This window comes from Oryzias latipes, chromosome 13 (genome assembly GCF_053564925.1).
Source record: "Oryzias latipes strain Hd-rR chromosome 13, Olatipes_Hd-rR_3.1".
NCBI classification, from domain to species: Eukaryota; Metazoa; Chordata; class Actinopteri; order Beloniformes; family Adrianichthyidae; genus Oryzias; species Oryzias latipes.
This window is the reverse complement of record NC_136249.1, coordinates 28,068,368-28,084,141: the sequence shown is the minus strand read 5'-3', so window position 1 is coordinate 28,084,141 and position 15,774 is coordinate 28,068,368. Positions and strand designations below refer to the sequence as shown.

Genomic DNA, 15,774 nt, shown 5'->3' with positions numbered 1-15,774 from the left:
AAAACATGCTCTGATTCTCAACAGAGTACCTTCAGACCAAGCAGAAGTGATAATGTCATGGACCACAACATATTTCAAGATGTACTTCTTGTTCTTCTTTCTCTGGAGCAAAAAAAAAAAAAAAATGTAAAGTCCCAATCCGATCATCCTTTGATTTACCTTAAAAGCGTTCAAAGTGTTGTCGTATTTATGATTACCGGTATGCCATTTTAGCCAAAATCGAAAAACCGTTGTCATTTTACAGCATTAGTTCATTAGCCCCCACTTCCCATCACCCATATGTTCAATTGCTCTCCTGCTAGCTTACAGCCCCTCACACATCAAATCTAACATAATCAGTGCAACAAAAATAGCTCAGTGGCTCAGTTCAGTGCAAAGTATTGTTTGTGCTACTCTGCCTTCCTTACTGTTATACTTGGACCTGATCTTCTGTCTTCTGACCCTGTTTCTGATTCTGTTTGCCCGCAGCCTGCCCAGACTCGCCTGGATTCTGACTACCTTGTCTCTCCTCAGATGATCTCCTGCCTGTTATTGACCCCTGCCTGCCTGACCCTGATTTAGCTTTGTGAACTGAGCTAATAAACCTGCCACATTTGGATCCAGCCGTCTGCCTGTTCTTTTGACAAGAATGCAGCAGAGCAGGAAGCTTGATTGTAGCTTTTACTTCATAGCAAGTGAAGTAAAAGCTTCATAGCAAGTTTTTTTTCAACCTTAATTTTTTTAATATATGTCCATCATGAGGAAAATGGCTTCAGAACATATTAAAAACACACGGTTCATCTGAGAGCATCTTTAAATGATGAAATATGGTTCGAGATGTCAATACTTGTTTACAAATTGGTGTTAACTTTCGTGAACTAAGCAGAAGAAAATAAAAAATAAAAAGTAAAACCATTTCATTACAGCAGCTGGATCCAGTGATGAAAGCCAGCAGGCTACAAGAGCTATTTAGATAATGAATCCCACCTTTTCACAAGCTCCAAAATTCCAATGATCAATTTTTTAAATCTATTTTCACAGCTTCATTATATTTTGCATTGTATTCCGTAATTTACTCCAAAATCTCCATATTGAAAAAGCAGCAGCTAGGCATCACTGCACTTTTATGCTATTAATTTTTATTATTTTTTTTGGCAATAATTACCCACAAGCTACTACAGGAACTGGTATGTGAGCCTTTTGTAGTACCATTTCAAATCTAAATTAACACCACCATAGTGTCTCCTACTGCAGCAATCAGTGTTCCCGCCGCTTTAATTCATGCCTCCGTGACTTTTAATCTCCGTAATCTCACCTAATTCCCACTCTCTGCATTATAACTCATGATCATTGTCTGGAAAATTCAAGGCCTTTTACAGCCCATTTTTCATAAAAATGTTACCAGCGTGTGAATAATAGCATCGCTAAGACTAGTTTAACCTTGAAAAACAAGTAACAACCATAATCTCTTTATGAGAAAATCATTGCAAAACAGAGTGTTTCTAACAGCAGGTTGCCGCTATTGCCAGTCAAGTTCTTCTAACACCTCTAGTGCACTGCAGGAATGACTTTTTTTATTATTTATGTGACTAAAAGTTTAAAAGGTTTTGTGAATTGTAGGAAAAGTTTGTCTGTGTAGACTTACCAGTACAGATATGGCTTGTCTTTGTCAACATGGATATTATTCAGTGGATCCATTCTGAACCAGGTGTTAAATGTAAACCCATTCTGATAAGGCCACTTTGCAATAGGAGGTAAAGCAATGGCCTAAAACAACAACAAACAAAACACTTATGAATTACTGCTAAAAAAGCAAATGAAATGTTATCAAGAGATTAGAAGCCCTATTTAATTTTGGCATGAAAAAAAAAAAAAAAAATATATATATATATATATATATATATATAAAAATGGTACTTTGGTTTTTGTTCTAAAGTTTGTCTGAAGAAGGGGTGACCCAATAGAAGCCTTGAGGCCTGTTTTTCTGCTTGTATTAGAGAAATCTGTGTTACTGCTAAATACCTAAACCGTGTGTTTTCCACCAATGAGAAGCTGCAATGTTAGTGGAAAAAAGCAGGAAAGGATTGGATCTGGGCACCCCGGCTGCCAAAGAACCATTATCGATATTAACTGTCGTACTTAATACCTCATAAGTAAATGACAGACATTATTTATATTTCAAAGACATATCTACTGAACATGTTAAAATAGATGTGAAATGCTGGAAAAAAATGAACATAAAAACATTTTCTATAAGCATTTTTATGCAAGTAGAAATATCGGAATAGATCCTCCCCCTGGACACATTTCGACTTTTGACTGCATTATTGTACAGTAGTTATATAACTTTATTTTAAATAAAATTGTGCTTAAGTTGTTGCACCATAAAGAACAGTTAAGAGAGTAAACTGGCATAAAAAGGTAAAGATCATAGAAATGACTAATCGCATGATGAAAGCCTGTACCAAAACCCCCAATATTCAGTGAAACTTTTGTTCAGTTTTATCGTTTATTTGCAGTAAACTGTGTATTTTATTAATTTTTGAATAGACTGAGTTCTTTATAGCTTTAAAAATGCAAAATTTACTTAAAACTTACATGAAAAAGTCAGAAAACTTAATTGAAGTTGTCATATATATGTACATTTTTGCCAGTGTCCAAGGGGCTAATTTAGAGCTACATAAAAATAACAGCATTTTCATACATGCTTTTACAGAGTTTTGGATAATTAGCACCAAGTAAATGTAATGCAAATCAAATTTGAGAACTCAAAATACATAGTGAAAAATTTTAAAAGAATTACACATATTAGCTATGGCACTGGTGAAGTTACAATTTTATAAATAAAGATGAAATTTTTTTTGAAAAAAATATTATTATTTAACTGCTGTTTCTATTGTATTTACACTACAAAAGTATTTAAAGCATGTGGATTTAGGGAGCGCATCAGAATTAAACTGCATCCTCTAATGTTTAAAATATTTGTTACAGAAAAAAAAATACATAGGTGTGTCTCAAAAATTACATGATGTAGTGATTAAGTTTTAAAATGAATCCATTATGTTGATTGCTGGGCTAACATTAAAATTAAAGCAACAAGACTCCAGCTTGTTGATCGAGTTGGAATGACTTACGGCTGCACTGCGACCGGGAAAGTTGAAGAAGGTGTCTGGACCATGTCTCTGGGGCATTTGATTCAACACGGACAGCATTTTAACAGCATGCCTGGGCTGCACAGATGGAAACGATCGAAAATCATGAATAGAAATCAAAGTACCACATTTCTGCTTTGAAAATCAACATTAGTTACAATTTGCATTCATTTATCTGCGTTCTTATTATTAAAATAATGTAACAGTGATGGGAAAGACAGTGACACATCTCAACTTTAACTTACCCAGAAGCCTCCCTCTCCTCGCAGCATGCTGAAGAGCAATTTTAATTCTTTGACTGTGATGCTGTAGCTGGCCAGCACACCTAACATTTCCACCAGCAAGTCTATAGGAGAGCAAAACACACATCTGTGTACATGTACACACAAAAGCAAGGAGAAAGCAGCGGGAGCAGGCAATGTTAAGCATTAGCTGCATTTCACAGATATTCTAACTCATCCATACTGCAAATCCTCAGGAGAATTACTATAAGTGCTCATTAACTGATAAATACATTCAGTTAAAGTCACAGTTCACTGCCTGTAAACCTGCAGGTCTTGATTGTAACCAATATAAAACTATTTAGCTGCAATTACATGGATGGCATAGTAATAAGATTAATACAATACAGATATCACTGAGGCAAACTGTTTTATTTTAAATTAAAGCAACACTGCAGCATAAAAGTAGACATTTTCATTCCTTTGCATCCTTAAATGATGAAGAATGTAAAAGAACACAATCAGTGGGAAAATATACAATAAGAAGCCACTCGTCATCATACCTGCAATCATGTCTTCCACTGAATTCATTTTGAGCAGCACCTGTTTGATAAGACCCACTTCTGTGCTTGTTTGCAGGTTTCGAACACTTTTTCGAAGCATGGCGATGAACATACTCCAGATTTCCGCCTGGCAGTTGACGTTGCAGTACTGCAACAGCTCCGTCATGCAGCTGATGCTATCCGCATCCTGGATGATGAAGTTTGTCTCCAGATCAAACTCGCCACCCACCAACTTAAAAAAAAAAGTGGGGTAGACAAACAGAACAACAAAAAATTGTGCATGTCAGCCAATGATTATTGTGAGTTTACCATTGTAGGCTACCAATAGATGAAGGCAACATTATATACACAGACACGCCATTTTTGTGCAGAAAGGAAACCAATGGGATTTAAATACAGACGTTACAGTTCACTTCAGTGGGTAAAGAACAATGTCTTTTAGACCCAAGATAAATGTTCTGGGGTTTTTTGTGCAAGACATGAATGTAGCAATTCCTGACAGTAAAGTCATCTAGTATTTGATGAAACAGAGGGATATTGAGTCGTACAGCTTCTCTGCTCCGTTTGAATCATAAATAATAACCACTTTTAAGAAAGCTGAAAACAAGGATCAATATTGCAGTTATTCAAGGCCAAAAAGCATGAAATTACCTCTCTAAAGAAGTGCTAGGTGTCTATGGAGCATACTCACAACAACTTGCTGGTGGGCATCAAAGCAAGAAGGGAAGAAATGGGTCTAAATCCCCACTGCACATTACTTTGACTGGCAGGTAATGGGAAGGAAAAAGAAAAGCAGAATAGACAGGACTCCACTAAAGGAGAGGTGGGGATGGGGGGGGGGGGTTCGAATGAAATCAACGTATCTTTCAACCACATCACCAGAGCTTGATGGTGGTGCAATGTATGTGCAACAAAATATGACAGTATCCCAAATAGTATGTTGATGAGTTCAATTCAAACATCTTATCATCCTAGTGCCATGAGTGGTGTGACAGAAGGGTGTGAAAACAGGTTCTTAAGTCTTCAGTATTTTGGGGGAAAAAAATGATAATATGTTCCTCTTGTCCCTTGATGTAAAAAAAAATGGCAATAGTAGAAAACTCAGTAAAAAGATGATAATTAGTTGTTAAATTAACAACACTACAGCATATTTGCCAGACAGAAGACTGAGATCCGGGGGGCAGCTTGTTTAAAAAAAAAAGTATATGTTGGTGGAGAAATAGGACAGTGATTGCAAGTTCACACGTCTGCTGGGGATGATTCATTAATTCACAGTATGTGTGCAGGGTTCCATAAGTAATTATAAGAGTGTTTTGATACAGTCTATGATCACAAAGTATCATGCAGCTCTTCATCTTTTCATTATTTTCTATGGATGTAAACATCATTTAAAAAAAGATGATTTTATGTTTGGTTTTGATTCTGTTTTAGACTTTCCATGTAAATTTAAATTAGCATTCTACACTCACCGACCCCTCTATTAGGTACAACCTGTTCAACTGGTCCTAAATGCAAACTTCTAATCAGTCAATCACATGGCAGCAACTCTATGCAATTAGGCATGTGGACATGGTCAAGACGATCTGCTGCAGTTCAAACCGAGCAACAGAATGGGGAAGAATGGTGACTGAAGTGACAGAGAGAGTGGCATAGTTGTTGGTGTCAGACGGGCTAATACAGGGGTGGGCAATTCCAGGCCTCGAGGGCCGGTGTGTCTGCATGATTTCCAGATAGTCTTGCCCTACTCATGGCTGATTACCTGGTTCAGGTGTGTCCAGCCAATTAGAACATGCCAGAGCAGGGTATGCTGGAAAACATGCAGGAATGCGGCCCTCAGTGCCCACCTCTGGGCTAATAGGAGTTTTTCAGAAACTGCTGATCTATTGGGATTTTCACCCACAACCATTTCTAGGGTTTCCAAGGGAATGGTTCGAAAAAGAGAAAATATCCAGTGAGTGGCAGTTCTGTGGGCGGAAATGCTTTGTTGATGCCAGGGGTCAAAGGAGAATGTCCATACGGGTTCCAGCTAATAGAAAGACAACAGTAACTCAAATAACAACTTGATGCAACCAAGGTCTGCAGAAGAACATCTCTAAATGTACATGTCCGACCTTGCAGCAGATGTACTACAGCAGCAGAAGACCTCACTGGGTGCCTCTCCTGTCAGCTAAGAACAGGAAACAGAGACTACAATCCACACAGACTCACCAGAATTGGACAATAGAGGATTGTAAAAACTGGTCTGATGAGTCACCATTTCTGCTGCGACAGGATCTTAGAGTCAGAATCTGGCATCATCATGAAAGCATGAAAGCATGGTTCCATCCCGCCTTGAATCAATGGTTCAGGCTGGAGGTGGTGGTTGAAATGGTGTGGGGGATATTTCCTAGGCACACCAATTGAGCGTCTTTACAACCCCAATGCCCACCTAAGTATTGTTGCTGACCTTGTCCATGCCTTTATGACCGCAGTGTACCATCTTCTGATGGCTACTTTCAGCGGGTAAGGCACCATGTCGTAATACTGGAATGCTCTCAAACTGGTTTCTTGAACATGACAGTAAGTTCACTGTGGTGAAATGGTATTCACAGTCACCAGATCTCAACCCAATAGAGCACCTTTGGGATGTAGTGAAGTGGGAGATTGGCGACATGGATGTGCAACTGACAAATCTGCAGCAACTGCGTGATGCTATCATGTCAGTGCAGACAAAAACTCTCTGAGGAACGTTTCTGGTACCTTGTTAAATATGTGCCACCAAGGATTAAGGCAGTTCTAAAGGGGAAAGGGGTCTAACCCACTACTAGCAATGTGTAACTAATAAAGTGGACGGTGAGTGTATATTAATCTGCTAAAAGATATAAAAAAAAAACTTTTGATTTAGATACATGTAAAACAAAGAAAAGGTCAAAACTACAAGGAGCTTTTCCAAAAAAATTATAAAAAATGTAGCAGTTTTAGGCAAGTACTCCAATGATTAATGTTATTATGGCACATATCCAAACTGGTCTTTTAGTTTTTTACTAATCTTGAAAAGAATGAATTCAAATTTCTACATTTGTCAAATTCTTAGAAGTAACCTACCAGTACTTTTTTTTTAAACATCCCCAGGATGTGAACAAAAATATTTGAAAAAAAACATCAGCTGCAGCCTGCACAGGGACTTATCAGACAAAGGAGGCATCTCACTCTAAATTCTGTTAGTGTTCTTATCTTGCCTTGTGCCTAACTTGACAACATAAATCTGCATTGTCAATCTATGTTCAGCCTTTGATGTTCACAGCTGTTATATGACCTGATCATTTCAAACGTGATGCAAATACTGAAAAACGAAGGGATCAGTAGAGAGAAAAATATGTGAATCATTTCATACAACATAACAAATACAAATCCTACAGAAAAGGAGTAATCTTAATTTATAATTAGATCTTAGTGAGAATCTTGCCAAATAGTATATTTGTCAATGGAAATGAAATGGCTGGCCCGGGAATTCCAGGATTCCCCTGGGGGAGCTGGAGGACGAGGCTGGCGAGAGGAATATTTGAGCATCTTTACTTAGACTGCTGCCCCTCAAGACCCAGTCACGTATGAGTGAAGAAAATGAATGTATGGATGGAGAGAAGAGTCATGTGTGACTTTAAGCATTACTTACCTGAGCGAGATCAATACACTGAGATGCAAGTTGTTATAAATATAGATATATCTAGGCAGCGATGCAGTTTGTTTTCAGATAAATTGCACATCTTCAATATTCCTCTGTAATATATTACGTTTTTTTTGTATGATCTAGTCTTTGACCTTTATCAATATTTTATCTTATTTGTTTGACCACTGGACTAAATGTGTGAATAGACAAAACCACAAGTTGTAAATTTCAGAGTAATTTTTAAAAGCTTTGTCTCAACTCTTGACATAATTTAAATTCCATCTAAAGCCACATTCATACAGCCCTCTTCAAGACGCTTTCAAGCAACCAACCACTTTCAATGAAAAGCATATGTAAACTTATCTTCTTATCTCACTAAGCAAGTTTCTGCAGTTTATGGTACGCACAAAACGTGTGTTACAAGTTAAACCAGGTTTAACTTTGACCAATCAGGGACTTGGCTTTGTTAGTGACATACAGATGGCGTCCCTTTCAATTCACGGAAGTGCCAACGGTTGAAAATTAATTATGGAGGAGAAAATAATAATTGAGCCTGTCCAGAAGTAGGGACATCAATTCTTTCATATACTGGAATAGAACTGTGAAAGAAAAAGTATGGAGCAAGACCAAGCCTCTTCCAACTGTAGGTGGCAAACATGCGCTCTGGATCTTGGATTGTTAGGGCATTCTGATGAGTGCTAGGTAGTACTGCCAGATTTTCAATCTAAAATTTCATAAATGTGATTTGACTCACAGCCTTTCACTGTCTTAGTCACTATCAATTTATGTTTAAAATGTCTAGTCAGAATATTTTTTTAACCATCATAATTACGATTTAAACCCAACGTTGGTGAAACTTTTATACACCGATCCATCTTCTGGCTAAATCCCTGTTAGGGTCACGGGGTTGCTGGAGCAAACCCAGTCACCGTTGGGGGAAGTTGGGGTACACTCTCAACAGGTGTAACAGTCGACAACAGGACTGTTGGAGGTCCTAAGGTGGAACTTTAAGAAAATTAGGAATTCTTAGGCCAAAGATTAAACAATTCTATTTGTCTAAAATAATTACAAAAAAGTAACCTACTTTGAAGAACATTTATTTATAACGTTTTTTAAGGATATTAGCTAAAAGGGTGGGCAGAAACACAAAACTCTTAAATGTTGAGAAGCTTTAAATCATCTCCACAAGTTGAAAAAAATGAAAATGGAAAACTGATGTCTTTGAGTTAATGTAATGTTTTTTTAACGTATCAATCATTTCTTTGGATAAACCAGTAGAGAATTGAAAAAAATAAATAAATAAATAAAAAACATTGTAGTTTGTTGAAAACCACATTAAAGCAAGCAGTTGTTTTAGTAAAACCAGACATGGCTTGTCTGAAAACCTTTAAAGGAGGAGTTCTAGCTACAAGAGAGCTATTCAACATGAAGCTGTTAAACTGCAGTAAATGAACTTCACTTTCTCTCCTACAGAAAACATATTTGGACACTATTGCCATGAGGCACTGAACTTGACGTTTCATGCATCTCCCAAAAGAATTCTCCCACTTCAGCGTTTCTGATCAGACCAGCATGCAAGACGTGTGGCCATTATTGTGACCAGCAGAAAAGACAGTACCCAAAGCTTATCCACCAAATGAGATGAAAGTACATAACCAATTTCTCCAATATAGAAAAGTAAACAGAGTATTTGCTTCAGCTAAGTAAGTGTTGGATGCACATGTGGAAAGAAGAAAAATACTGATGGCCTCAAATGAATAACAGGGTAAGTGTTTCTGGTCAATGGCACATGAAAGTAGTCTGCTAGACAGTAAATAGAAAAGTTATTTTAAGCACAGTAAGTGTCTAACAGAGAACATCAAAGAACAGGAATGAGATGATGTTCAGAGTTATATTTGAAGGTTTACTGGTAATTGACAAATGTAACCTACAAGCATGCCAGAAATGCAAAGTGTAACTTGGTGGCTATTACTTGTAAAATGAATGTCAACAGCACAAGGACGTAAAGGAAACAAGTTCAACTATAGTAAGCTATGCCATGAGCAAACCAGTGAACTGAAAAGGCATAAAATGAGGAATTGCATTGCATTGCATTTACATCTGGGCTGCATGGTGGAGCAGTGGTTAGCGCTCTTGCCTCACAGCAAGAAGGCCCCCGGTTCAAGTTCCAGCTGGGGGACATGAAAAACTACATCAACGGGGGACCTTTCTGTGTGGAGTTTGCATGTTCTCCCCATGCATGCGTGGGTTCTCCCCGGGATCTCCGGCTTCCTCCCACCATCCAAAAACATACTTCATAGGTCAATTGGCAACTCTAAATTGTCCATAGGTGTGAATGTGAGAGTGAATGGGTGTGTGTTTGTGGACATTCTACCCTGCGACAGACTGGGGACCTGTCCAGGTTGTCCCCTGCCTTCGCCCACAAGTGTCCGGGATAGGCTCTGGCAGCCCCGTGACCACGAAAGGGAATAAACGGTTAAGAAAATGAATGAATGCATTTACATCGCGTCCCGAAACAGTTTCAACTGAGTGAGCATGCACAAAGTATTCATTTGTACACAATTTTGTCTTAATAAATACGTTTTGTAATGACAGATTTCTTACCCCATAGAAAATGCTCCATCAATCTGTTGCAAAAGCACATGTGATGCAAGTATTTAAAGAATAATCCAGAGCTGAACTGCTATTAAACTGTTTGAAGTTTGAGCTGTTTCAAGTTTAGAGAAACTCACTAGTTGTGGCAGAGCTCTAAGAAGCTGTGATTCTGATCATGATTCACCGCAGACTACCTGAGTGCTGCTACGCGTGTATACCTCAGTTGAGACAAACCCAGATCAATCCTTGATAAAAATTTACAGAAGAGCTCGTTTGAAGCACCATAAAAAGAAACTTTATTTTTACTAATGCCGCTGCTGACAATATTCTGGTATTTGGCTAGTTAATTTGCAGTCATGTTTTCTTCCCTGATGATTTGAGTTCAACCGCCATGTCGAAGCCTTGAAGTAAGAACACAAAGAGCTGTCAAGAATGTTTAAAATACTTTTTACATGTTTTTTTAAATGTGGATATTTGTGTCAGCATCTTCATACTTCTGTAACTGTACTTTTTATTCACTTTATTGGGTGTTAGCCATGAGGCCACAACTGGTCAACTCTCATGTAACAAACGACTATGAAGTAGAGGGGTGCTTCTTGGTTGATCACATAAGTGTGCATGGCTAAAGTCTTAGTCACAACTGCCCTTACGGATGGATAAAGGCCATCTGTGGGCAAAAGAAAAGGGAAAACATGTGGGACACACAGGTAGTGAAATATCAAGGACCTATTACAGACCACTCTGTGAGCCATTAAGTGAAAATGTTCACACAAATTTTCACGCACAGGTCATATTGAGCACTTATACAACATCTAAAGGTAAGTATAGGTGAAGTATTTAAGACAGAGACGTTTCATTAAGGATTTTATTTTTCAACCTTCCTAAAGGCCTGTTCACACCGGGACGAATTTCGCCGGCGATTTTCGCCGACGTTTAACGCCTCGTGACTAAACAAAGGGCACCAATGAGAGTGTGCACACCGACGCGAAAAAACGCCACGCGACAAAGCGTCAAAAAAAAAACGCCTCGGGTTCGTTTTTTTTTTTCGAAATCTATTCGACCAATGAGAATGGCGCTTTTGCACACGTGTCTGGATCTTCTGAAGTTACAGTAAAACACAACTTGGGGGCGCTCAAACACAAAACTGCCTCGCTGAGCACACATACCAGCGAAGAAGATAGACGCCAAGTAGCGTCAACACTGCCGCAAAGAAATAATGACGGACATTCTTAAATATCCCCTTACCAAGTACCAGTTGGAGCTACCGATGCTTGAAATATTCATGTTTTCTTTGTATTATTCTGACAAGCGCGTAAATACTTGCTATCTTCTTCTGAGTGAAAAGCGACTTTAAGAAGCGTAAAGTTGCGCAGCGCCACCTTGTGTACAGGAGTATTTCTGTTTACATTAAGCGCCATCTAATGTCAGGGAATGAAATTGCATGTTCGCTCGGCTCATCGTCAGCGAAAATCGCCTGGGTGTGAACACAAAAAACGTGGCGAAAAACGCTGGCGAATAACGCCTGGCGAATATTCGTCCCGGTGTGTACGGGCCTTAAATCCTGCCCTCGTCATAAGGAGCCCGTAAAGCAACAATCATCGCCCTCGGCGATGCACGTTCAAGTCAACACATCAAATGAAAAGTCTGTGTAAATGTGTGTAAAAGCGTGATTTGGGGTTTTGCATTCAAAACTCTTGCGTTCAAGTGTAGCAACGGAAATTTTTACGACCGTTTTCAGGCTCTGTCCAAAATGTCCAGCCATTGAATGTTAAAAGTTAAACTAGGTTGAGCTTTGACCAATTGGGGACTCCGATTTGACAATGATGGCGTTCCTTTTAATTAATGGAAGTGCCAATCGTCTGAAAATTAATCATGGAGGAGAAATCAAAATGTACCATTCGTGTCTGGTGTTGGAAGAATGTATATAAGTTATCTCATATTTGCTTTTATGCATTACCTAGCTATATAGGTAATATAATCATGATTGCAGAAGTGTTTTTGTCCAAGTTCTGTTTCACAGGAAGGTGAAGGTGAAACTCTTGGGAGGAAACCGACTATCTTAGCATCTTCCCAAGATCAGCATGAGAACTATGTTGTATCTCTGTCAGGACCGGGATCAAAGGACGGTCTATGTCAGTTATCCGTGTAAAAAGCTTTACAGGTCCAAAGATGATGTGGGGAGACTGTGAAAAGATGGACATGTTGCAATTAATGTTTTCTGATAGCGCTGCAGCTGTGTTTTATCTGTTTCCCCTCCTTAGAGCTCAGCGCATATGTAAATTAGGGAATACCCAACAAACTTAATAAAAGAGGAGGCGACAGAATATGCGCCAGAGTGGAGAGAGATTGTTGCTGGGTATGATGTTGAAGGTTGTTTTAACCCAACATCTGGCCAGAACCATATGACACTAAAGGCCCGTTCACACCGGGACGAATTTCGCCGGCGATTTTCGCCGACGTTTAACGCCTCGTGACTAAACAAAGGGGACCAATGAGAGTGTGCACACCGACGCGAAAAAACGCCACGCGTCAAAGCGTCAAAAAAAAAAAAACGCCTCGGTTTCGTTTTTTTTTTTTCGACGCGTCGCGTCGAAATCTATTCGACCAATGAGAATGGCGCTTTTGCACACGTGTCTGGAGCTTCTGAAGTTACAGTAAAACACAACTTGGGGGCGCTCAAACACAAAACTGCCTTGCTGAGCACACATACCAGCGAAGAAGATGGACGCCGAGTAGCGTCTACACAGCAGCGAAGAAATAATGACGGACATTCTAAAATATCCCCGAACCAAGCACCAGTTGGAGCAACTGGTGCTTGAAATATTCATGTTTTCTTTGTATGATTCTGACAAGCGCGTAAATACTTGCTCTCTTCTTCTGAGGGAAAAGCGACTTTAAGAAGCGTAGAGTTGCGCAGCGCCACCTTGTGTACAGGAGTATTTCTGTTTACATTAAGCGCCATCTAATGTCAGGGAATGAAATTGCATGTTCGCTCGGCTCATCGTCAGCGAAAATCGCCTGGGCGTGAACACAAAAAACGTGGCGAAAAACGCTGGCGAATAACGCCTGGCGAATATTCGTCCCGGTGTGTACGGGCCTTAAGTCTTTCATATATTGGAGTAGAGCTGCCCCTGCTCCAGTGTGAACACCATAGGCTAAACGTGCATTTAAGATAACTTGTGTTACTGACTAAATACTTTTTTTGCCTCACTTTACATATGCAAGCCCTGCTCATGCAGCATTTGTGTCAGTAAGGAGCCAATGCTCACACCTTTTTAATGACTAATAGAGTGCTGTGTAAAGGACACCATCACCCATACGTCAAGCGCTGCAGCATACATTTCTCTTCTCTCTCTTCCTACGAATGCACCTTCCTTCTTCAACCGACAGTAGTCCAATTTTCACCAGCACCCTGTCGGTGAACAGAACTGATGTATGTCGTTGTTGACCCCGGGCCTCGACCAATCCGGTATTGATATCATAGGTCTGATTCGCATAATTGGTTTTGAAAAGATTTTACGTCAAATGCCCTATCTGACACAACCCTCTGTATTCATCCAGGCTTGGGGCTGGTACAAAAAGCCACCCCTTGTGGCCACAAGTGCATGCATCTTACATGCACTTGTACATGATGTGACCAAACGAGTCTCAAAGGAGCCACAAGACACACCTGAACTCCCTTTAGGATGCAGCAGCACTTCTCTATGACCCTTTACGGGCCAGGACAAAACAAAAAAAAAGCGCAGTTCCAGTTTGGGTGCATGTGACTACTGTCTTAATTGCACAGTACTAGAAGGTAAAACCAAAAGCACTTTTAGCACACACACTACCCAATTCCTCATTCCAATATTTTCATCCCTTCTCTGTGACATTTGGAGTGTCTTCCCCAAGTCCCTATCGATGAGTTTAGCAGCTTCTCAGTCTCATTTTCTTGCGACAGAGAAGCCTTTGTTTGACCTCCACATGTCTGACAGTGGACACATTTCATTACACTTGTTTTTTCACACATAAGATAGCAATGTCAGAATGTCAGGGCAGCATGACTCACGAAGCAATTAAACTAAATGTATAAATGACAAAAAAAACTGTTGCTTAGTAACTTATTTCCTTTTCAACTTTTTAACAGCAGCTCTCTCCACATTATCTAAATATACAATGTGATCACACAAAAACAACTGCACTTCCATACAATATCTGGCAGTATAGAAATATGGATGCAAAATCAAAAATACTAATGTTAAAATATCCTTATTTTAAAAACATAACTAAATTTAAAAGAAATGTATTATCTTAGATCATATAAAAATATATCATAATATATCAGTACCATAGTTTACTGCTGGAAGTCTGAGAGAAAAATTAAGTGAAAATAAAACAATGGAAAAAAAAAAGCTTTATTTAAAACAGCCTGATTTTATTGCACTTTAAAATTTGTGATCTACATCACACAAGTCCAAACTTGATTTAGCTTTAACTAAATTTTAAAAACAAGACCAATAAGGATTTGGTAAACATGTAAAACGTTAAGAAAAATTGTCAGATTTTACTGAGCACATAGCAGTAAGACTTAAGGACCAATGTTAAATAATAAATCAGTACATTTGATCAGCAGCTTAATGAGAAGCTGAAACCTTATAATTTAAAAACAAAAACAAATGCCTTAGAAGTTTTCTAGAGAGATTTTTTTTTAGACATATATTAGGCAATAAAGTTCTGCACAGTGGTTACTGCTCATGCCTCACAGCAAGAAGGCCCCTGGTTCAAGTCTTGGCTGGGGGACTTAAAAACAGAACACCATCGGGGGACCTTTCTGTGTAGAGATGGCATTTTCTCTCTGTGCATGCGTGGGTTTTCTCTGGGGTTTCCGGCTTCCTCCCACCATCCAAAAAACATGCTTCATAGGTTAATTGGTTACTCCTAATTGTCCCTAGGTGTGAATGTGAGTGTGTATAAGTGTGTGATTTGTCCCACAACAGACAGGCAACCATGGCCAGAATAAGCTCCAGCAGCCCCGTGACCCCGAAAGGGACAAAACTAGTTTAGAAAACGAATAAAAAGGATGAATGAAAGTTCTTTTTTGTCAATAAACATTGAATATTTGCTGCTCCTTAAAGTACTTAAACTTAAATCTAAGAAAAGACCGGAATTGAATGTACAAGCTGCTCAATTACTGTTTTTTAAAACACATTTAAATAAAAATGAAATTTAAAGCTTAAAAGACCTACTCCAATAAAAATGATGTTTTTGGTGTTTTTAATATGCTTTTATGGCATTTTTCTTATGATGGGGGACATATCTAAAGACAATTAAGATTTAAATGGCCCTTATGAGTATTTCTTTATTCTAATTGTGAGTCAGGAGTTAACGAAAAATTGCTGTTGGAAAAAATTGTAGCAGTGACGTAGAAGACACAAGATTCAGGGATTGAACTGCCGACCCTTCGACCATTGGCTGATCTGCTTAACCGCCTGTTAAGTGAAAACATCAGATCCTCATTTTTTTTTTAACCGTGTTCCTTAATCAAGTGCCTAGCTTTTGTATCGTAGATACCAATCCCTAAAGAATTCATCCAACCATGAAACAGCAAAATTGCCTGAGATGAATTCTATAAAGAGCAA

General features: G+C 38.8%; 1 protein-coding gene across 3 annotated transcripts in view; it reads right to left on the bottom strand.

The window, feature by feature from the left end:
• nbeab (neurobeachin b) overlaps positions 1 to 15,774 on the bottom strand; it is a 215,555-nt gene that overhangs the window by 167,263 nt on the left and 32,518 nt on the right. For all 3 annotated transcript variants that reach the window (XM_023961240.2, XM_023961236.2, XM_078956585.1), the window contains exons 2-5: positions 3,916 to 4,147; positions 3,377 to 3,477; positions 3,114 to 3,209; positions 1,625 to 1,746 (exon numbers count right to left, since the gene is read on the bottom strand). In XM_023961240.2, the coding sequence (XP_023817008.1) occupies positions 1,625 to 1,746; positions 3,114 to 3,209; positions 3,377 to 3,477; positions 3,916 to 4,147 (551 nt within the window). The remainder of the gene's footprint in view (positions 1 to 1,624; positions 1,747 to 3,113; positions 3,210 to 3,376; positions 3,478 to 3,915; positions 4,148 to 15,774) is intronic.